Source organism: Vigna unguiculata, chromosome 6 (genome assembly GCF_004118075.2).
Source record: "Vigna unguiculata cultivar IT97K-499-35 chromosome 6, ASM411807v1, whole genome shotgun sequence".
NCBI lineage: Eukaryota > Viridiplantae > Streptophyta > Magnoliopsida > Fabales > Fabaceae > Vigna > Vigna unguiculata.
Window position 1 is genome coordinate 34,080,147 of NC_040284.1, and position 24,544 is coordinate 34,104,690.

Genomic DNA, 24,544 nt, shown 5'->3' on the forward strand with positions numbered 1-24,544 from the left:
TATGAATAAGTGTGAGTTTCTCATTCCATAAATCCTACCTCAATAGATTCATTTTAAAGATCGTTTGCGAATGGAAAAGCAAGCAATATAAAATGTGGTCGTGGTCATATAATACTAAGAAAGGAACGGTATCTAAAAAATCAAACTGCATATCTGTAACTCTAAGAAAGTAAATATCTATTTTCTCCTCTGGCCCTCCACCAATCTTGCTATCTCAATCCTTGTTTTCCAGAGGAATTCAGAGAAAGATTCTTTGTAAGTTTGACCAGACTACCTTGCATGGTACCACTCGATTGCATATCTGTTTTCTTCTCTCTTGCCATCAAACTATTCTGCATAAAGTAAAAAGGCAAAAAAATGAAAAAGTCAACATACGAGCAAAACAAAGCAAAATGTTTCTACAGCATGCAAGGGAGAATCTAATGACTAACATAACATAGTAGCATTACAATAGTTCAGTTGGGTGTACTTGGAGCAAATCACATATCTTCTATACTCCAATTGCAGAAATAACAGAGAAGCATTGTGCCGATCAAAAAAAAAAAACAACTAAGAAGCACTGTAGTGTAGACGATCGTAATGAAACTTACTTGGTAATTGGCATTAACATATACTCCCTGTTCTGACCTTGCATGCATAGTTTTCTTCTCAGAACGAAATAACTTTTCTCGGTTCTCATAAAAGTCAAAATCATCCAAGAGAGATGTCTTAGCCGAATAATTTTTAAAAATATTCAGCATCTCCAGACCCTGCTTCAGTCCAATCTGCAAACCATATAATTACAAATTCAATTATAGATCACTTGTAACAAAACATGGAGTCAATAACTTTAACGACATTTATATGACCAAAGTAGATGTGACATATATGGACAATTAGACTTTAACAGGTTAAACTGTTTTAAATTATCCACATGAGAAAGAGAGAGGAGAGATCAAATTATTTCAAAAGGTTAACAGGTTCCTTCTTATCTTTCTTTTACAAAAAGGTTACTTCTTAACAGGTTTCAGATTCCTAACATAGAAAAAAGGTTGATCTCAAGAAATATTACACTGTAATATAAAAAGGGTTACCTCTTGCGTGTCCCTAGTGAAAGTTACAGGCTTGTTCTCATTGTTTGGAAGAATGATATGCACAAACTGGTTGTTGGGAACATCTTTTATTATGTGCCACTTAATTGGGAAGAAACCATTGTACTTGTCAAGTTTCCAAAAGTTCATGTCTTTTTTAAAGTCCACCGGCCCAAGCATCTCGGCCACTCCAACAAACTGTCCGCTAGCATTAACCTGATTTGACAACAAAATACATCTAAGATAAATGAATATTCATGATTGTGGACATGAATTCCCAATTAAAAATTATAGTAGCTGATAGATTGTTGTGAATGACAATTATATTTAAATCATAGATATTCCAGATAAAATTTGGAAGAGAATATGTGTTTTTGGAGTTTTGATCAGCCAATCTTGAAAAAATATTTATTCTCCCACTCATTAGACATAAATATAAAGGAAAACACTAACTCACCTTCATGTTCTTTAAATGAGCTTTTGAAGATAATTTATCACCAATAAAGACAGCCGATATAAAATAAAATAGAGGAAAATATATAACAGAAAATTTAAGCAAAAAAAATATCTTGATTTTGTGTCAAACTTCTGCTGAAGAAAATAATGAAAGAGTGAGAGACAACTAGAGAACAAAAATTTGAACTCACTGAGAAGAAAAGGAATACTGGACACTTCGTGTCTGTCTGTCTCAATTTAGCTTCTGAATCAAGGTATGCTGTGTTCAACTTCCTATTTCCGTTTGGAGTACTTGTCCAAACATTATATTTAACACCCTTATGAACGTCGTCTTCATTAAAAGATTTAATCACATAAAATTTAGCAGTTTCGTATTCAGTTTGGAAATCTGACAGGTTATATTGGTCTCTAGATATTGTGGTTGCAAACTCATCATTAACAATTGATGGTGGTAGAAGAAAATAGTTGTAATGACCCCGAGGTCCCCGAGTCATTTCCTTTGACGTTTCAGATTCTCCACTTCTAAATTTGTCATTTGAAACAAGTCGATCATTTAAACTAGACACTCTCCCATTTGGTCTGTAGGTAGAAGAGGTATTTCGAATGTAGTCAGTAGAAGAATTTGGCCTGTAGTTTGTGGGGGCAAACATATGACATCTTGAGGTGTCTGATGATGAAAGTTTCCCTACGTTCTGATATGTAGTTAGAGTGGTAGCTGCGGTAAAATTAGAAGGCATATGAGGAGCCTGCAAAATAAGCATTCACATGATGAATCAATTATAGTAAGAGAAAATCAATTATAGTGAAAATATAAAACAGAGAGCGGAGTTTTTTACCCATTCCTTATTTGGATAAGTATATTAAATATAAGTAAAACAACAGATGCAAGAGATGACAAGACCCAGGAGTTAATGAAGACAATAATAACTTTCTAAGTATTCTTCATCAAAGCAACAACACATCTCAAAAATAATATCTAGAAGCAATGATACCTTATGAACACCATAATCTTCCAACTTATTACCTTGTTTATAATTTTGATATCTTTTTCTGTATTAGTCACGGGCTTAGATATTGTGCTGGTTAAACTCTCATTTCTATGTGTAGACTTGAAGTTATTCGGCTTCATTGAACCAGGGGATTTTGGATGAGTTTTTGCAATTACAGAACCCTTCACAGTTTTGCTTTGCACACCAAAAGATGTTGGAACTGATGCATAACAAGGCAGAGCTTCTGATTCATTCACACCTGGTAGTTGAAAATTCTCGGTCTATGAGATATAAGATTGATGATCAACCCAATGCCCACCCAGACCCACAATAGCCCGCCCTCATAACTAAAGGTTCTATTAATAAAAAAAGGTTTGATTACAACACAATGTTCATAAGTTTAAAGCATTCCAAGTTAGCTCATAAAATATATGCTATCAGAAAGTATCCAAATGAATAAATGTTTATTTTAAGGTCTATATCATAAATCATTACAGCATTAAACCACTGCTTAACAAATAGTATCAGATAACCTTCTTGTCGTAGATCCATATAATAAATATCCTAGTGTATTTGCATAGGTTAATAATCAAATGTTAAGAAGACCAAGTTAAGACTTCATTTAATGCTCGAGAAAGTAAAATATTATTTTCAGTCGTGATCATAATCGTAGTTAGTATTCAAGATTATTTTGCATAGTTAATTATAAAGACAGAGCAATTTCTAAGATAAATACTTCACTATCATTAGCCGCCATCTTAAGTGGACAAGGAACTATTTTATCATCTTTCCTCATAACTATTAGGTGTAGGGCTCTTGAGCTGTCTCACCTGCAACGCGAACATCGTGTCCAGAGGAGGTTACCAATGATGTTGAATCCGATGAGATATAATCTTTTCTAGAAACCTACAGAAACATATTCATAAAATATGATGATGGCATCATGATACAGATAAAGGTCAAAACAAAAATACAAAAACTGTTTGTTACTGTTAGTCCCTTAGCATCAATGAACAGTTATAAAAGTATATATTATCAAGTCCAGAGTGTGACTTATATACTGTCGCCACCAATCAAGTAATTGTCCAAAGTTTTCCATAATTGATAAGAACTACATTTTATTACATTCAAGTAACTCTATGCACGAAGATATGGGTCTCAAACGATTTTTGCTAAAACCAAAGGTGAGTGACTGCCTCCTAGAAAGGAAAAAACACAAAGTTCTAGGAAGATCAAGTAGTTATTTGACACTTGTTATCTTCCATAAATAGAAGTGTCATAAGATAGAAAGTGAAAGCAAAGGAAAAAATTTTCGTGTCAAAGAGAAGACACTTGTAATCCTATTAAATATAAAGATTAACAGGTGCGACACAATGAAACACTTAATATTTAAAATATAGGACATAAAAATACTTTCGATATGTAAATAACCAACATGACAAAATTCTCAATTGAGAATTAAGATTTTGATAATGTACTTTGTAAAAGCAAGCCTAACAAGCATTATAATTTTCCTATTCTTACAAACCTTACAGTAGAATTCTAAGAAACATATATCTTAAATAGTTAAAATAACCCATTAAATCTTATGGAAACAAATCTCAAAAAAATATCATAAGTCTTGCTCTATTTATTATATAAGTTGTTTGCTTTTTGTAGTTTATTTTTACTTTTTATGACACTGTCATTAAGAAAGTACAAGTTTACTCTAATGCAGAAGACTAGCTATCACTCAAACAATGGCGTTTGCGGTTGACATTTCAATAGAAAAACTTTGCAGTAGTTGTTTATTAAAGAGAATCAAAACCTAAATTTAGAAAGAAAGGCAGAGTGAGACACACATTAATATTATAGAAAGACTGAGAAAGTGGGCATACCACATCTTCATCCTTCCGCTGCTGACTATGATTTGTAGTTCCTTTAGGGACGTATTGAACTATATCACATGGTTAAGTATATCATAAATAGAACACAAATATCTGAAACATGTCTAATAAGAGAGACAAAAAAATCAATAACAATTGAAGAGTTATCAAAGTACAAATCTGTTTTATCTCCAGAAGAGAAAATAAGCAAGATCAGTGCTAATTAATTAAGAAGAACTATTATTAATTTAATGTGTAGAGATATGCCATTTTTAATTAATGATTCTTATCATTTGACTAAGGTTTTGACTGAGTTACCATTCTCTCAATCTTATTACTTGCTATCAAAAACAGACTATTGTGCGTTCTACAAATTTAGAGTCTATAATGTCTGATAACAGAAAAAATTACAAATGCGGTATTTATTATAGACAACTTAGTTTTGGTAATAGATATATTTTTGTCCTACAATGGATTTCCATGACTCAGTTGTTGAGACTAATACTAAGTGTAGTAAAGGAAAAAAATAACAGCAGTGACTGCACAATTGCCACACACTGACTGCAACAAATCTGATACCCTGTAAAAAAAAACACAACAGATAATGTTGCAAAACGTAAACATTGTGCGACATCGATGAATAAACACAGATATCGAAACCGCTATCCAAATTATTACTTGAAGGAATAATAATAATTAAAAAAAAATGTGTAAAGGTAAAAAAATAATAGAAGGATACGTTTCTGGAATCTCTTGGCTCGGTCCATGATCAATGATGTATGAATGAGAGGGAGAAACAGAGAAGATGCGTAGCCGAAGATTGATGGAAGATTGAGGAGGAGATGGAGAAGATGAATTGAATGTGTTGTTAGGTTAGCAGAGAGAAAAAATGAATCCTATAAACCCTAGAAATAGAAGACAGAGAAGATCGTGTGATGGTACAATCGGTGGGTACAGTGTTTGCAGTTTGCTTTCTGTGTTGATATACTCATTCTCTGTCTTATATATATTATGAAAACATCTAATCACACACATATACAATAAGGAGATAACTGCCTCCATAATCCACAAATGAAGGGTTAGGTTACTTTCAGTTCCCACAAATATTCTACTCATAAAGAATATAATTATCATTTATAACAAAAGATACATCTTTTAATATATATTATATCTTATTTCAGGAAAAATTATTTTGTAAGATTATTTTAAGGTTTAATTACCCTTTTGGTCCCTTTATTTGTCATGAAATTTTATTTTGGTCCTCACGTTTTTCATTGTCTCAATTTGGTCCTCATTTTCTTAAAAATGACTCAATTTGGTCCTCACCGTTAACTTTGGTCTACTTCTTCATATACATCGTGCAATGCATGCAGTTATCGACAGACAAAAGAATCATGGTATGCACTTTCGTGTATTAGCTAAAGCATTACGTTTGTCTGGTGGAGATCATGTTCACTCCGGTACCGTAGTAGGTAAACTTGAAGGGGAAAGAGATATCACTTTAGGTTTTGTTGACTTACTGCGTGATGATTTTGGTGTTAAAGTCAATGCCACGTGTCAATTTCTGGTTTTTTTGAATTTTTTTAATATTTTTTTATTTTTTTTTTGAATTTTTTTTTGAATTTTTAATTTTTTTTTTGAATTTTTTTTTTTACATGTGTCAGTTCACAATTTTGTCATGTGTCAAAGTGACTCAATTTGGTCCCTATATTTGTTTTTAGTTTCAATTTAGTCCCAATTTTTGTAAAAGTAAAACAATATTGTCCCTCCTTAGATTGAGACTCAATTTAATCTTTGTATACAACTTATGATGATATTCTTACTAAAATTGACATTTTTATTAAATATTTATAGAAATATTTTTAAATAATTTTTTTTAGTTTTATTATTAAACAAAGTTAAATCCCAAACTTAATTTCAAAAATTAACAATTTTGTCATCATATATAAAGGCATCAAGTGTATCATATTATACAAACTTGGTAAAGATTAAAAATCAAAATTTGTAAGAATATCACCATAAAATTTATAAAAAAGTAAATTTAGTGTCAATTCGAGGAAGGACAATATTGCTTCACTTTTACAAAATTTGGGACTAAATTGAAACTAAAAACAAATATAGGGACCAAATTGAGTCACTTTGACACGTGGCAAAACTGTGAAGTGACACGTGTCAAAAATTTAAAAAATTCAAAAAAAAAAAAATCAAAAAAAATATTAAAAAATTTAAAAAAACCAGAAATTGACACGTGGCGTTGACTTTAACACCGTCTGGTCAAAGTTAACGGTGAGGACCAAATTGAGTCATTTTTAAGAAAATGAGGATCAAATTGAGACAACAAAAAACGTGAAGACCAAAATGAAATTTCATAACAAATAGAGGGACCAAAAGGGTAATTAAACCTTATTTTAACTATTTAATATTTCATTCAATTTAAAAATAAAAATAAGATGATAGTAAAATATTTGCTGATTATATTTATATATGTGTGTTTATTATGATATTGATAATTATTGTTATAGAAAATAGGTTATTTATATTAAAGAACTTGCTTAAGGATTTATTATTTCCTCTTTTTTCAAATTCTAATTATTTACAAAACGGGAAAATATCTTTTAGAAGATCTTAATTACTTTATACAAAATATTTCATTTATTTTTAAGAATATAATGATTAACTCATTATGTATTTTAAATTGTTTCGTTAATTAAATACTTTGTTTGAAAAAAAAAATACATTTTAACTGTCACCAACTATTATTTTTATATTAAAATATTTTATTGTATTTTGTGATGATTAAAATAATCTATTAAATAAGAAAAGCAAAATTTAATAAAATAAAGCATTTGAAAATAAAATAAACAAATTTGAAATAAAAGCAATTAAAATTTTGTACATTTTAAAATAGAATAAACTATTTTTTTTCAAATGGATAATTAAACTTATTTTGACTTTCTTTTTCTTGTTGCTGGATTGCACTCTATTTCAATTTAAAAAATTGTTATCCAAACCAAAAAGAAAAAAAAAATTAAGAGGACTGATTGTAGTATGCAATGAATTAATAGAGACTGTATAATCAAATTAGGAGATTAGGAATAAAAGAGAAATTGGTATGAGTTAAGGATAAGTGATAGTTACGAAATGATTTATTTTAACCAGACTATAGTATAAATAAAAGTTGTTATAGTTTCTATTATCTCAGAAAAACTGTTTTTCTTTTTCTTTCTGTTTTATTTTTTTAAAACAATTTACCTTATTAAGACCCCAAACAAGTAGTTATTTTATTGAAAAAACATTATTTTATTCAAAATATATAAATAAATAGACTCATATTTTATGATGAGAAAATAAATTTGGGATTTAATAAAATTAGGTAGAAAACAAGTTAGTCTGTGTCATCAGCTAACTAAATATAAACCACAATAAATGTATTTACTACTAATACTAGATAAAACTAAATCATATGTTGCATTTCATAAAACTAATTTAAATTGACAAACATAGTTAAAGAATCATATTAATAATTCGTTAAATTTGATTTTAATAAATAGTACAAAAATCATGTTTTAATATTTAAGCAATACATAAATATTTGACTTAAAATCAGGTGTTAATTATCATTAATTTTAATTTATAATAATTAAAATCATATACTTTCTTCTTCTTAAAGTGTTTTTTAGTCTAAACAAGAAAAATATTTACTTTCTTTTTTTAATATAATTTTAAGTAGTTTGTTTATTATAGGTATTTCAAATTTTTTATTTCAACATTATTATTATTATTATTTCTATTTAATTTAATAAATACTTGTTTTCATTATATATTAATCATGTGTCCAGGACATAATTAGAAAAATTGATGTTCTTAAGAGCTAAGAGGGTAAGGAATGTGTTTGATCAATTAATTTAAAACTTTTCCTTCACCTTAGAACATGGACTTATGTAGTTTTATTTTCTAACCCCACAATTTTCACACTTTTTGTGCAAGAAAAAGAGAAAATGGATGTTAAAAGTGTAAATCCAGTTGAAGGCAAATAATTGAGAATAAATGTGAAGAAAAAGTACAAACAGAAAAAAGAATGAAAATGTGAAGAAAAGTTCATTGAAAAAAAAGAAAGGTTGAGAATGGAATCCACATCAACATGAAAAAAAGTGAAAAACACTGTTGTAACAAAAGGAGGTCAGAGAGAGAGAGAGAGAGAGGTTTTCTGTTTCAGCTTTTCAACAACACAATACAACACAAGACATTGTTTTTCTGTGTAGATCCCACACAACACAACAGAAGCCAAAGCAACCTACGGCAAAGCAGTAGTGGTCAGCATCAGAGCCCCACAAAGGGTATTAGGAATATCTGTCTCTGCTGAACTCAAGTGAAGTGGAGAACACTAAGAATGCTAAAGAGCAATGAGGAACCTTCCAATCTCAGTCTCAGGAAGCCACCCTTGAAGCGCAGCAAGACTATTGCCAATCCTAGGCACACAACCTCTGCCTCTGTAACTGCTAATAACCCCCATTTCCCTGTCTCTGATTCTGATGAGCAATGGAACTACCCTTCTTTCCTTCGCACCACCACCAAGAAAAAAAAACCATCTTTCAAACCTTCCAACACCCACAACCTCAACCTTCCCAAACCCTCACTTCTTCCACCACCACCGCCACCGCCACCTATCCCCACTCCTCCTCCTCCTCCTTCTTCCTCCTCGCCACCTCGTTCCCAACACACCAGAACTCAATACTACAACCTCTCTCCGATCTTGTATCTGGTTAGTTAGTTATTAGTTATTTTAGTTGCCTGTATGTGTTCTTTCCTTTTTCTTTTTATTTTTCTATTAAATTCCCTCACCTAAATTAATTATGCTATGTTTTAGTAAAGGGGATCAGCAATTTTCTGGGTCACAGCTTCTATTGGGGTTTTGTATCTAAAATTATCGGCTACCATCTTTACTTACTGTTTTTCCATTATCACAGTTAAGTAAGATCCCTTTCTGGAACCCTCGGTATTCTTACCTGTGAACTATTGGTGCTTCTACAGACTCCTGGCATTGTATGATAACAGATATTTTACTACACATTTTCCCACATAGCTATTTTTGAGAAAATTATTATGGTTTTCCTTTGTAGTAAGCTGGCTGGCAGAAAGTTATAGACTTTAACTTCTCTTCTGTTTTCTCTTCTATCAGATGAGATAATTTCTTTCAATACTTCATTCAGGTCATCTGAACCTTTCCTTTATTGTGGCAGCTTGTTATTACCTCTATTGTTTTTGTACCCCATTCCGCTTATCTACAATATAGGCTCAGAAAATTGGAGGTAAGCTTGTAATTCTAGAAATTTATTATGGTGTTTAACTTCTTGTTTATTTTGGATAGATTGTTTATTAATTTCTTTGGTTGCAGGATGAGAAACTTCACCTGTGCTGCGAAATAGATTTTTGTCCTGACAATAGAAAGACATCAATTGGAAAAGGCGATGGTTCATTTTCTTATGTCCTGAACATTGACAGTAGAACAGTTGCTTTGTATATTGTGGTGGCCATCCTCATTTTGCCCTTTGTGTTGTACAAATATCTTGATTATCTTCCTCAAATAATAAATTGCTTGAGGAGAACAAATGATAACAAGGAGGATGTACCATTGAAGAAGAGAGTTGCTTATATGGTAGATGTATTTTTCTCCATATATCCTTATGCAAAGCTACTTGCCCTTCTCTTTGCAACTCTATTTCTTATAGGATTTGGTGGTTTAGCTTTGTATGCTGTGACTGGCGGTAGCTTTGCTGAAGCTCTTTGGCATTCTTGGACTTATGTAGCCGACTCAGGAAATCATGCTGAAACTGAAGGAACCGGGCAGAGGATTGTCTCTGTCTCAATTAGTTCAGGTGGTATGCTGATATTTGCTATGATGCTTGGACTTGTGTCAGATGCTATATCAGAAAAGGTAGATTCTCTCAGAAAAGGGAAGAGTGAGGTGATTGAAAAGAACCACATACTCATTCTTGGGTGGAGTGACAAATTGGTAATCTCCTTGTCAGTTCCTCACAAACTGCTTTAAGGTTTTTATATTTGACTTGGAATATTCTGTTGACTATCATGTTGACAGATTTGTTTTATCTGATAGTTCATCTGTAATAATTCTGTACATCTGATTGCATCATTTATTTTTGTTCATAAGAAGGATATAGATGTTGATGATTGATGCTTGATTGCAGGGTTCACTTTTGAAGCAGCTAGCAATAGCAAATAAGAGTGTTGGTGGTGGTGTTATAGTAGTGCTTGCAGAAAAAGAAAAGGAGGAAATGGAAATGGATATAGCAAAGCTTGAATTTGATTTCATGGGGACGTCCGTAATTTGTAGAAGTGGCAGTCCTCTTATACTGGCTGACCTAAAGAAGGTTTGATGGAGTATCTTTGACTCTTTGTTCTGCTTTTGGGGGGGAAAGGATACCTTTTTATATAATCTATGTGAATCATATAATATTGGGGAATGGGTTAGCTGTTTACTACCTATTCCTTCCTTCTTCCTAAAAATTTCTATGTTCTCAAATGTAATTATTAATTATCCACAGGTTTCAGTTTCTAAGGCACGTGCAATTATTGTATTAGCTTCAGATGAAAATGCAGATCAGGTTATTTGCATAACTCATTACTCCTTTGTTATGTTGTCTAACTCTTGCCAAGGAACTTCTTCACAGTCAATTTTTTTTTTTCTCAATTCTCCTTTTCTAGAGTGATGCACGTGCTTTGAGAGTTGTTCTTAGCCTAACAGGCGTAAGGGAGGGCTTAGGGGGTCATGTTGTTGTGGAGATGAGTGACCTTGACAATGAACCTCTAGTGAAACTTGTTGGCGGAGAACTCATTGAAACAGTTGTTGCACATGATGTAATTGGGCGTTTGATGATTCAGTGTGCTCTACAGCCTGGCCTTGCACAGGTTAGTTGGATAACTCTGTTGTTCATGTGAACTAGCTTTCTTCCACCCACCCTCAAGTGGTGTTGCACCCGTTTTGTTCATGTATGTAGAGTTTAAAATAGCTAGAATGTGCTTACTAAGTCACACACGAATGCCTCAAGAATCCTGACACTTAGTAAATGAACTTCTTCACGAACTATTTTCAGTTGTAATATAAAGCCTGTTACCTAGGTACTGAAACTGGCTACCATTTTGCCAGTCCTTGATAGTGTATCAACTTTATGAAATTTATCACTTTTTTCTACATTTGGTTTCCATGTACGGTGTGACTCACAGCATCTGTTTACTTGTTTCCTTCTCTTGGCTAGATATGGGAGGATATTTTAGGATTTGAGAATGCTGAGTTTTACATCAAAAGGTGGCCTCAATTGGATGGTCTCTTTTTCAAAGATGTATTAATTTCATTTCCTGATGCAATACCTTGTGGAGTTAAGGTTGCTGCTGATGGGGGAAAGATTATCATCAATCCAGATGATAGTTATGTTCTGAGAGATGGGGATGAAGTCCTTGTCATAGCTGAGGATGACGACACTTATGCTCCAGGTCCTCTTCCAGAGGTTATCTTTCCGTTTCAACTTCTCTTACTGAACTGGGTCCATATACGATTGCCTTATTGGAAAATATGCTGATTTGGTGCTTAGAATCTTGTATATGTTGCGCACTGTCATGGATTTATTAAATTAATCATAGTATTAGTAGATGACTTGTGATACATTACATGGTGTTTTTAATGTTATATACTTTATACAGGTATGTAAGAGACTTTGCCCGAGGATACGTGATCCACCTAAATTTCCAGAGAAGATATTATTTTGTGGCTGGCGCCGTGATATTGATGATATGATCATGGTAATTCTCCTAATTGGATACGCTATACTATGGCCTTACTTACATATCCTTACTTTTTTTGACAAGTGACACTGCTATTATGTACCATCCTGTTGATGTTTTGAAAGGATTAATTCTCTTATGTAATAGATTTGTGTAATCTTAACATGAACAACAAACAATAGCTGATATTCTTTTGGCTAAGATCATCAAGTTCCACTGGGCTACACCCTTTGACTGTGGTACCACAAGTGCTTGCAGTGGGTTTCAATCTGCTGCTAGCTGGTGTCGTTAGCTATATTTCCCAACTATTTTTTGTCTTAATTGTGTGAACAAGTTTATTGAGTCAATTTCCACAATCTAGGGGCCTGTTTGATTTTTTTAAAGGAAAAAAAAACATTGATCTATCATAAAAATGTCCAGAAACCTGTTTTATGAGAACTAAATTCTGAAATATTAAGAATACTCTGAGTGCAACGGAGGTCATGGGGGTAGGGAATCCACAAGTGCAAGTGAAAGAAGCTAAAAAATACGAAATTTAATTATGCATAAACTACATTGTGTGGACCTGACTGATTCCTTGAATTATGCTCTTCACTCCTGTGTGAATGCTCAGTGATGGTAAATAATCACTGCTTTAATCTAATTGATCCATCTCCTAAAAATATGTGAGTTGACACAACCAGTCTAACTTCATAATCCTCTAAGACTACCTTAATCATTGTTGTTTAAAAGGTTTTAGAGGCACTCTTGGCTCCTGGTTCAGAGCTTTGGATGTTCAACGAGGTCCCTGAAAAGGAAAGAGAGAAGAAGCTTGTTGATGGTGGACTTGATGTTTCTGAGCTAGAAAACATAAAACTTGTCCATAGGGAGGGGAATGCTGTAATTAGGCGGCACCTGGAGGGTCTTCCACTGGAGACTTTTGATTCTGTAAGTTTTGAATCTTTATCTCTTCATATTTATAGTATTTCAGGTTTTAAATGTATCACTGTCTTTAGGAAGGAATATGCACCATGTGAATATTAAGAGGCCTGTGTCATATATAACCAGAAGGTAAATCCGGACATAAGTAAATTACGAGATTATGCAAATTGTTTCGATAAGAAATAAGTGATTGATTATGCTTCCATCTCGTCTGTAATCTTAGCAATACCCTGCTTCCTTTCAAAAATAGAAAAATTAATTTGATTAGAAGGATTCGGCAGATGGTATAAAATATCCATGCTGTCAAAACATAATTATGAGCAACATCAAAAGCTTATCTCACCAGTTGAAGTTGGCTCTATTAAAGATTAACTTGCCAAATATGGCAAGCTTACATATCTACATTTTTTTATTTTTGGTCGTGGGATCTTTCTTAAAACTCTTTAAAAGCTTTATATCATGTTTCACTCGGGGATTTCCCTGTTTCATTTATAGCATTCTAATACCTTGCTCAATTTTCATCATTGTATACAAGTAAAATTACGAGCAAAGTGTTGAAAGGAGATTAAGTGTAATAAAATACCTCTAGATCAAAGGCTGTCAAGCAAGGTAAATTAAGATTCTCTTGAACTGTATACTAACTCTAAGAACACAGATCCTTATTCTTGCAGATGAGTCAGTGGAGGACTCTGTTGCTCACTCTGACTCAAGGTCTCTAGCTACCCTTCTACTCATTCGTGATATACAGGTATCCAGTATGGTTGCATCATTTCAAATTAAGGATTTTGTATTCAAATCACTCACTAATGTCTCATTGTTTTATGAACTGACTTTCTAACAATCTCCCTCCTCTGTGTAGTCAAGACGCCTACCATACAAAGACACCAAGTCAACTTCTCTGAGGTTATCTGGGTTCTCTCACAACTCTTGGATCCGTGAAATGCAGCAAGCTTCTGATAAATCAATTATAATTAGTGAGATTTTGGATTCTAGGACTAGAAATCTAGTCTCTGTGTCCAGAATCAGTGATTATGTGTTATCTAATGAGCTGGTTAGCATGGCACTAGCAATGGTGGCCGAAGACAAGCAAATCAACCGAGTTCTTGAGGAATTATTTGCAGAGGAGGTATCTCTCATTTGAACTTATTCTTACTGTCTCTCACGATATAGATTTCAGTTGATTTTCAATTCTTGTCATGTTTAATTTTCCAATTTCTAAACTTCTAGTTTAGCATTTTTTATAAATAGATTTTTGTTTATGGTTTTGGATTACCAGATAAAAATGACTTATATGTTGAACTTTTTGGTAACTTATTCAGGGGAACGAGATGTGTATTAAACCAGCAGAGTTCTATTTATTTGACCAGGAAGAACTGTGTTTTTACGATATAATGATTAGGGGTCGAACAAGAAAGGAGATTGTTATCGGCTATCGCTTGGCTAACCAAGATAGAGCCATTATCAACCCTTCAGAAAAGTCAGAGCCAAGAAAATGGTCCCTTGGTGATGTTTTTGTTGTTGTTGCCAAAGGAGATTGAGTCTTCCTTTATGCCGACATGAAGATGATGATTGTTATTCATTTCAAACTAGCTGGGAATTTGGAGGCTCCTAAAAGTTGAAGGACCTGAGATTTTGCCCGTCCAAAGATTCTTGTAGATTTTGGTTAATCTTTTTATTTGATGTGGAATTATGTTTATAACATCACTGCAACTTGTAAAATAATCTCTCATATAGGTAACTGGGAAGGAGTTCAAGTGTAGAGTAACTCTTTAACATATATGTAGAAATTATGAACTCATCGTTCAATGATAAAAAAAAAAAAAAGAGATTTTTCTGTAACGTTAAGCCTTAAGTGATCTATCTATATATATATATATATATATATATATATAATAAGAGGATGTGAAAAGTCCAAATCAACTCACCCAATCATAAAGAAATAAATACATAACCTTTTATCATGTGAAATTGGAAGAGAAGAGGATTTATTTCTACTAATAGTTGTAGTATGTCGTTATCAGAAGAACGTAGATGAAACAAAGAAACAAAAGAATGGTTACATTGCATAGACTACTTCCCTGGCAATGTTGGTGATTGAGGCCACAACTCAAGAGGCTAATCACCAGATGGTCCCACCAGACAACAGCTCATACCTCAGTAGATGTTAAGAGACTAAACAATATACTAAAACCATTTTCTGCATATTAATATTGGACTGTCTAGCACTGATCAAACACTATAAAATTCTTTGACCAAGATTTTGTTGAATCAATTCATTACAAGAACACGAATATAAACAACATCCATAGTGGATAGATAAGATACTCGTTATAAACTATGGATGCTGCTATGAATAAAATCACACAAGATCCTCTTTATAAAATATCCACCATCCACTGTGGATGCTCTTTATGAAGAGCTAGTAATAGTGGGCCACTATTTATAAAGAGGGTGTTATTTATAAAATCACATGAATATAAAGAGCATCCTAGTGGCATATTTTATCATTTATCATAAACATTAGAGAAAGGCACATGAAGCTACAAGCCAAGTGCCAGGTAAAGTGATGTGGCCTTGTAAACACTGGTACAAAAGTCCACTATGGTACCACGTATGTATGACAATGAGTGATTATTATTGAGTACACTACACTTCACCCCTTCACCCTTTCACAGAATGTAATTAAAACCAATTTCATCAAAGAAACAAGTGTGCAATAAATAACTCAACTGCTCACAATAAGATAATGAAGAATTGTTGAGTGTGAAGGTTTCAGACATAGACATGTTGCTGTCAAATATGAACAACTCACGTCATTTCATTTCATATCTCAACGCTTCTTTCTCACCTTGCAACCTATTCACGCCATTATTAATGTCCATCTGCATTTCCACTCACACAGTGACCAGTTCTAGTTTCTTTATTTATGTGATTTTATAAAACTTTAGAGGATATTAGAGTAATTCTAAAAATGATGTATCTGTTAATGATAAGATTGAATAAATACTGGTAAAATAGAAAGACAAAAATGTTGTGTATATATCTTAGATAGTTTTATACATAATGAAGACGGAATCCAATGTTGAGATGACAGAGTACGGAATTACTTGTCTATTATACACAAACGGGAATACAAAAAAAAAGAAGAAAATAGTATGATTTATAAGTACTAATATTATATTGTGACGACTTTGGTACAGGACAAAAAGGCCTTCACACAATTCTCTTCTGTCCTCATATTGAAATCTTGAGCATATCCATCATGAAGTTCTCCATCATCAACTTAGATAACTTAGATTCTTCAGCATAGAAGTTTATCTTGAATGTGTCTTCTCCTGCCAAACCCAAATGATCTAACCATTACTTCCCAATTAGGAAAGAAATAAAAGAGAAAAGTGAGAGAAAAAAGAAGGGTTGAATTTGCATACCATAGTAGAATGAAGAGTGGCGCTTGAGAGGGCAAGAGGAAATTGGAAGCACAGGGAGATTCTGGCAGTTGCATATTTCTATCATGTATCCATCTGGGTCATGGAAGAACAGTTGATCAACTTGAATTCCACCTTCTTCCACAACTGCTGTCACATACTCAATCTTCATTGCATCAAGTTTCTGCATTATAACTTTCATGTCTGAGCATTGAAACGATATATGATTTTCTTTCGGGTTTATCTCTCTCTTTTCCACCGGAACCTTAGCTGACTCTAATAGGTGAATGCCAATGCCATAGTTGAATAACCTGAACATTATAAAAACCAGTTCAAACAGTATTCATTTAACATACCAAAACTAGTTCATTTGGACCAAGTTTCTCAAAGAAACTGTAACAAAAAATGTTCAGAAATCGTATTCCCTGACTTTCGTTTCATTTTTAGATAAACGTGTATGTACTATTTATCTTCACTTAAGCGAGTGAGTACTCTTCACTGAGCCAATTCAGTGCAAAATAGAGTGTCGGTAGTTAAAAAACTGGAACATTGAATACATATGAAATGTTATTGAATGCTTAATCTTTAGTCTCTTGCCAAGAACAAAAAGTTGAGTCTGCATCACAGAAATTAGAATTCGTGATGGCATTCTTAAAAGATCGAAACCAAAAGCTGATCTGGTAGAAAGGGACATGTGGGAAAGTAGAAAAGAAGCAGAAAACGAAAGAGAAGGAAGTTACCATGCCCCTTCAAATTTGAAAGAAGATGGCCTCTTGATGAGGACAAATCCAAGAACATCCTCATAGAATTTGACAGACTCACTCACACTCTTACATACAAAAGAGACGTGGTTCAGTGAAAGCAAAGGAAGAGGTGTAGCAGAAGCAGAAGACAGTGACCCTTTTTCTATTTTTCCCATAACTCGCACTCAAACACTTGACTTGGTTAAGGAAAGTGTTGTGTAATTGTGTTGTGTTGTGTTTGTGAGGATGAAACCTTGCAGTGTGCTTATTATATAAAGGTAAGAGGATGGGATTTATGCACACTTTACAGATAAAATGAAAATGGAAATTATCTGTTCACACCTCATCAATTATGATCTTAACAACCACCTATATTTTTCTCATTGTCCCACCATGCCTCTGCTTGTGATGCAAAACGTGCAACTCTAAATTTAATTCTGAACAAAGAAACCATCAAAGCTTAAAAGAAAAACCAACTTGTTTTTAATTTCTTGTCAAATTCAAATTTAACCTACTGTCTTCAGTGAGCTAACATCATCAAACCACTCATTGTAACTGAGTTGGTAAATTTTTAAACACGGCAACAATTTATTATATTTCTTTACTCTGTTTTTCAACACAGAAAACCTTATCTTTTTTAACTGGGTGTCTGCAAGAATGATAATTTAAAAGAACAAAGAGATATATCCATCACCAAGATTTGAACTTTCAGATTTAGGACTGAAAATTTACAACATGAAAAGGTGGGTGTGTGCATTCATGTTGAATGAAATTAAATGCTTCATAAAACAACACACGTTTTGCTTTTGATTTAGAAAAGAGAAACTGTGAAGGCTTGTTTTTCAGATCCGCGTCATCCGGTAAGAGCAAAGCGTGGGCCACGTGTGACAGAAGGAAGAACCCTTCTTCTGAATAAAATAATATATTATGTCAAATTGTTTGAAAAGTTAAAATTAAATTGTGGTGTGAATGTAGGAGTAAAGAAAAAAATATCGTGTGGGTGGGTGTTATTCTCGCACGTTTCACACGTGATGCCTCTTTTTCAACACTTGTCATTCTTATATAGGATGGCAAAAATATTAGCCGATCAAATGAGATAGTTTCTACATGTCAGTAACGGTCGGTGGATATTTTAATATTCGTTTATAAATAAGTTAGATATATATATCATACTACTAATATTTTTAGGTATTCATTATTCACAAAAATTAAAATTAAAATTTAATTTATATTTTATTAATTTAAATTTATTTAAAATTAAAATTAATAATATATTTTAATTTTGTTATGTAAAATTTAATTATAATTATAATTCAATTTAATTTATATTTTATTTTTATAATTTTATATTAAAAAATTTATAAAATAAATATTTATGGGTATTGGGTATCAACGGGTACCACGAATATTTTTTAAACGGATACTCAACAAGTAAACGGATAGATAGCGAGCCGATTTTTTTTTGCAGGTCGGATTGTAGGTAGACACTATTCGTGCCCGACCCGACACTTTGTCATCCCTATTCTTATCATTTTGTTTTCTACATTTTGCATTTCACTAATTCTTTTTTACGTTAATATAATTAATTTTTATTATTATTTAACATATATATAATATTTGAAGTCAAACTTATACATTGAGTGCAACATATCCTTTAATTATTTGAGAACTTTTAGTAAAGTATCTCAAGTAAGAAAAGGTTGTGCTTAATACTTTATAATTTGAGTTTATAGTATATAATATTAATTTTCTTTATAATTTTAGCAAGTAAGTATTGTTTCATTCCCCTACAAAATGTTAATATGAAATACTAATGATGTACTTTAGTTTAGTGACCGACTATACCTAAATACATGTATATGCATGCCGACTAAACTTGTCCAGATACATGTATATGTAGAAAATAAAAATAAAAAATAAATATTGACCTAAAATGCTTTAAATATAATAGCAGTGAGAAAATAAAAAACAATACTTAAACTCAATCATCAATTCAAAATCAAACTTAGGGGTGTCATTCTATTAATCTGCCATTTCTAAAAACTGATTCATCTAAAATTAAATAAAGTAATCATATTTTCTTCTCTGTGTAAATGATGTATTAAGTGAAGAGAATAACTTAATACTGATCACAAACATATACGAATTTTAAAAAAATAAACTAATAACCGTACACTTACTTTAGAAAAAACGTAAATGTATTATTTAACCATCTAATAGTTAAAGATTCGTTTTTTTCACTAGCATATAATGAAAGTATTATAATTTAATTTGATGTATGTGTATACATACACAAAAATATGTTTATGTTGAGTTTCTAATTTATTTTTGAAGCTAAAAAATCGATTGACTTGCGTTCAGTAATTATTATTTTTAAAATAGATTGTATTTGAAGTGGTGTTTTTAATTTAGTATTTTTGAAACAAACAAGAAATTTGGGTAGAGTTTAACAGAAAAACTAGAGGCGTAATTGTAATTTGAAAAAAAAAAAGGGGAAAGAGATGCATAATTTAATATTTTTAAAACAAACAAGAAATAATAAAATGGATATAGAACCATAAAACTTAATTTTGGTAATGGCAAATGAAACAATACCAAATGAAGCAAGTTCTAAATAATACTATATCTAACTTTAAAAGTATTAAAATATAAACATCAAAGTGGCTGGGCAAACGCTTCCTACATCCCATCAAATTTCTAACTCCACCTCATCAAGCCCAGCTTGTGCAAAATTGAAAGTGATGCACAAATGCTTAAATGTCTCGCGTATAATCTCAACCAACTGATTAATCAAATGCGTATTCATTTAATACCAAAACATAAGAAAGGGACATAATAATCTGCGTATATGAATCTGCAAACAACTATTTTTCCATGTCATATCTACTGCACACAGCATAAAAAACTAACTACATCCTTTCATCCAATGGTGAAAATGACTTTGAATTAATAGAGTGGGAATGGAAACTGTTTGTGAAGTAAAAGGACAATAGCAATTTTTGTTTTTCAAACATGAGTAAAAGACAGGTGCAATAGCACTCCCTAAGCACCACTTATAAAAGATGAAAAAGAAAGTTAAAATAAAAGTAAAAAACAAGGAGGTAGAATAAATAGATTTAACTTGTTATCAAGAGGTTATGAAGAAGTCGTAAATAAATGTCTCTAAAATAAAATGGAAATTTTGGTACATTCAAAATCCACCTAAGACGTGGAGAGGCCTATCTAGCCAGCTAGTTTAGGAGGAAATGCCAACTAAAAAGGTACATTGCCGTAAATTCTACAAAAGGCAGAGGGTCCCCCAACATTCAAACATTAATTAAGGCCTTAAACTCATCATCCTTTAAATTCAAGAATTACGCACCACGGGCCATTTTCATCCTTGGCATCGACTTCTTCATTTGACGAGCACGCTCTTTTGCTTCTTTCTTTCTAATAGCCTCTGCACTCAGCTTTGCCTCAGCCTCCTCCATCATCTTTTTCCTCTCCGCCTTTCTTCTCTGCATGGCCTCTTGTTGGGCATTTCGGAGTTCTTTCTGTGCCTCCAGAGCAGCCTTTTGTCGTGCACCCTCTGTCTTTGACCGAGCCTGAAACATCAACACCACTCACTTAAGGACCAACCATAAAAACTTCATCACCTACAACCCAACCATACATTGGTAGCATGAATAACCCACCTGTGAACTTAATTTATATCTTCCGATCAAGTCAATATAATACGGAACGAGAGCCACCAGCCGAGTCATGTCAGCCATGTTCTTGGCAGCAGGAAGCACAAACTTGAACAACAATACCTTCTTGTGTATACCAGGGTGCTGATCGGAGAAATGCAATGAAATTAAACTTTTTCCAAATTTTTCAAAAGCTTTCTCACCAAAAACCTGCAGTATAACAATATCTGATTTTGAGTCCAATAAATAAACTTAACAGGATATGAAACAACACCCTTATTTTGCGTAAAGGCTTGAAAACATTAAATGAAGCCAAATGTAATCAAGCTACATAACAGCAAATTGAAACACCGGTGCATGATCACTTCACACACAGGGCATCAAAGGAATATGTAAGCAAAAAGCACACTATCAACCAGGAGAACCAAGGAGGATGCTAACTTATATCAGACAATCAACCACAAAGTTTTGAACATGATAAATAAGGCTCCTCGTAAAATCATTGAGTATATAATTATTATTAGTCATATTACTGTTTTCATAATCTTCATCTCAACAAGTGACACAACTGACCAAAATATATGCCAATTTAATGAGATAACAAATTCCAAAAGGATATTATATTATATTATATTTAAATTGAGTTTCCTACTTCCCATTATCTTGTATGATCAAGTTATATATCCTTATCTTATGATTTGCTACCCCAATTAGTTAGGACTGAGGATTGTGTTGTGATTAGAATAAAATACGGTTAATGCTTTACGATTGAAACATACATTATAATGTACACACATACGCATATAGCTTCTGCTTTCCCTAACTTTTCCTGTTCTTCAATTGATGATTGTCTTTCTTTTATTTCTGAAAAAGTTATTCCTATTGTGTGCAATATTCAGCTTGTTGCTATCACTTCTATTATTTGGATTATTTGGAAAGCTAGGAATCATATGAAATTCAAAAAAATATATTCTTTTTCATTCTGCTCTTCTTTTGGTACAATGGAATGTTCAGATGGCAGGTAAAAGGTTAACTAAGTATATGAATAATGATGTGATTAACCTTTGTATTTTGAGATTTATTAGTGTTCATACTAGAACTTCCAAAGGTATTAGAGCTAAACAGGTTGAGTAGATTATGCCTGAAGTTGGATGTGCGTTGATGCTTTTGCTAACATTGGTGTGGATAATAGACTTAATTTCCTTTGGTTTGACATTTTACCTTCTAAAATTGGGTGAGAAATAGATTACTGATACTGAGTAGAATATTTTTTTTTCTAGAAAACAGTTTTTAAAACCAAAAAATGAGAGGGAAAACAAACATTGGACGTTTCCAACATCCTTTAGACTTCTCCTGTAATTGATGACACCAACAGAAAAAATTCAGGCAAGTTTTCCTACAGGACCACCAACCTAAAAAACAGCAATACACAGATCTACTAGTCCCCAAAATCTCTGGATCACCAAAGTGAAGATACACATAGTTCTTAGGCATCGCCAATCACCATCCTTAGCTGCATGTTGCGGTGAAGCATAAACCTTCCCTCGGTAGAATATATAAAAATATCACATATTAGAGGATCTTAAATTATCCATTAGGATTAGTTCTCCTATTTCGAAATATCACTCGGGATTGGTTGGCATGTTTATTTATCTTATAATTTGTATTCATAATTAATTAGGACTACGATTAGTATAAACAAGAGTTGGTGCTATAAGTTTAGTATCCACGTCAACGCAGTACAATTCTATCATACAAAGTCTTCCTTCTCTCTATTCTATATCCAATATCTAAACCTTCATCATTTTAACAGCCTTGAAACTCAGACTTTCACCTTGTTCTAAAGGATAGATTAGCAGCAAACTCAAAGATAGCTCTAGCTCTTCATATAATTACTATTGCCAACAGTTAGTGAGGAGAAAAAAAAACAGAGAGACAGCGAAAATGATGCCTGGTGGGAATCCTGAGGGGAAGTCTAACATAAATAGGTTATATGTTGGATGGAAAAGGTAGTATTTTAAACAATAATATATAATGTTCTACAGCCTTTGGACCTTGGTTTTAAGAAAGGGTGCATGATTTTCGGTAGTATCAATAGGAAAGTGAGAGAAAATTCATTCTACAGACACGGAGTTATAAATAGCTCAAGACAAAACCAACCAGCAGAATCTATTTCTACCCCTTTCTCTCTATGCAATTCAATCTCCCGGTGAAGCTAGAAACTAGAAAGATGGTGCTACCTGTGACAACTGACCTTCATACTCAGTTAAGCTTCTAATAATGGGGCACACAAGGATAAAAAGCTAATAAAGCACTTAATTTAGTAAGAATTTATCACATGAAAGCTTCATCGCCTGTGAAGTTTCTAAGGACGAGTTTACATAAACAAAGTAATTGAGCATTTATTCAATAAGAGTTATCAAACAAAGACTATTCTAAAGCATAACTATGAAGATTAAACAACGCCTATCTACAAACCTTATTGAAATAAGATTGAAAAACAGATATTAACCATAAAATAGCATGAGAAGAAAATTGGTAATTGAAAGAAGAGAAGGGAACCTGATCAATGACGGCATCGGTGATCAAATCAGCAGCGACTTCCTTGGATTCAGAGATAACAGCGAGGTCATCAGCAACCCACTTCCTGGAAGTGGGAGGGGAGAGAACGCTGCCGAACCTCTGCAAATCCCTCACATCCTTGTGCATGGCCTTGGCAGCCTTCTTCTTGGCCATTGCGAAAACCACATGATCCATGGCGTCGTCGTTCATGTACACCTCGAACGCGATCTCGTCCCTGCAGGGCACAATCATGTTGTAGATCCTCGCGATGAGATCGTGCCTGCTTTTCAACTCGAGCGTCGCCAACAGCCCCTGGCAGTACCTTCTCCCGCTCGCGTAGAACTTGAACGTCGTCTGCCCCTCCTTCAGCAGCAAGGGCGCATCGTCGCCACCGTCGCCGATCCCTAGAAGGCTGAAATTCTTCTCGAAGATAGAGTCCTTGGCCGCGAACTGCGCAGCCCAGGAGAGCGCGATGTTCTCGTTCTCGCGCTTGCCGGTGAAGTAATTGATGGCGAACATGATGAGAAAGGATCCGCAGAGGATCTCGACAGTGAAGGAGCGGGGAGAATTAGGGATTGGAGGGGTTTGGGCGGCTGTGGCGTTTTCAGTGGATTTGGGGTCGGAGGGAGGTTCGGGGGCGGCGTGTTCGACTGGAACGCCCTCGAATTCGTCGTCGTCCCAAAAATCGAAGGTGGTGGTGGTGGTAGCGGGAGGGGACTTGGGGAGATCGGAGGGTGGAGGTTGGGGAGTTGGATCGGTGGCGAGTGGAGTGGGGTCGGAGAGTGGCGGTGATCGGAGAGACGCGGGATCGATAGAAGCGTCTTCGATTTCATCGTCATCTTCGGCTTCGAAGCCTTCGAAATGGGAATCAGCATACGCAAAGACGAGGAAGATCGAGTGAACGCAGAGAAGAGCGAGAAAGAGATATGAGAGAGTTGAATTAGCCATTGACGATTGTGTGAGGTGTGTTGTGTTCTGTTGTGAAGCTCAGATGCAACCCAACAAAACTAAATGCATATAAGTAATTCCTACTTCATAATATTTCATA

The 24,544-nt window shown here is 33.5% G+C and overlaps 4 protein-coding genes across 5 annotated transcripts; 1 reads left to right on the plus strand and 3 right to left on the minus strand.

The window, feature by feature from the left end:
• LOC114189198 (YTH domain-containing protein ECT4-like) lies at positions 1–5,396 on the minus strand. Its single transcript, XM_028077913.1, has 8 exons — positions 5,120–5,396; positions 4,393–4,451; positions 3,346–3,421; positions 2,551–2,774; positions 1,718–2,272; positions 1,074–1,286; positions 591–764; positions 1–332 (listed from the first exon to the last, which is right to left on the minus strand). The coding sequence occupies exons 1-8, from the start codon at positions 5,145–5,147 to the stop codon at positions 210–212; spliced, it is 1,452 nt and encodes a 483-aa protein (XP_027933714.1). The 5' UTR covers positions 5,148–5,396; the 3' UTR covers positions 1–209.
• Positions 5,397–8,515: 3,119 nt separating this feature from the next.
• Positions 8,516–14,937, plus strand: LOC114188119 (probable ion channel SYM8). Of its 2 annotated transcripts, XM_028076651.1 has the most exons (12): positions 8,522–9,142; positions 9,621–9,689; positions 9,776–10,393; positions 10,587–10,769; positions 10,944–11,003; positions 11,104–11,307; positions 11,655–11,903; positions 12,097–12,195; positions 12,910–13,104; positions 13,754–13,846; positions 13,958–14,224; positions 14,418–14,937. In XM_028076651.1, exons 1-12 carry the CDS (start codon positions 8,771–8,773, stop codon positions 14,634–14,636), a joined length of 2,628 nt encoding a protein of 875 aa, XP_027932452.1. In that variant the 5' UTR covers positions 8,522–8,770; the 3' UTR covers positions 14,637–14,937. The 2 variants fall into 2 exon arrangements, with proteins under 2 accessions (XP_027932453.1, XP_027932452.1); XM_028076652.1 differs by lacking the exon at positions 14,418–14,937 and having other exon boundaries at positions 8,516–9,142; positions 13,770–13,846.
• A 1,178-nt stretch (positions 14,938–16,115) lies between these two features.
• Positions 16,116–17,566, minus strand: LOC114186926 (metallothiol transferase FosB-like). Its single transcript, XM_028075004.1, has 3 exons — positions 17,264–17,566; positions 16,527–16,834; positions 16,116–16,433 (listed from the first exon to the last, which is right to left on the minus strand). The coding sequence occupies exons 1-3, from the start codon at positions 17,440–17,442 to the stop codon at positions 16,333–16,335; spliced, it is 588 nt and encodes a 195-aa protein (XP_027930805.1). The 5' UTR covers positions 17,443–17,566; the 3' UTR covers positions 16,116–16,332.
• Positions 17,567–20,365: 2,799 nt separating this feature from the next.
• Positions 20,366–24,544, minus strand: LOC114188158 (uncharacterized protein At5g49945). Its single transcript, XM_028076709.1, has 3 exons — positions 23,497–24,544; positions 20,941–21,144; positions 20,366–20,850 (listed from the first exon to the last, which is right to left on the minus strand). Exons 1-3 carry the CDS (start codon positions 24,442–24,444, stop codon positions 20,620–20,622), a joined length of 1,383 nt encoding a protein of 460 aa, XP_027932510.1. The 5' UTR covers positions 24,445–24,544; the 3' UTR covers positions 20,366–20,619.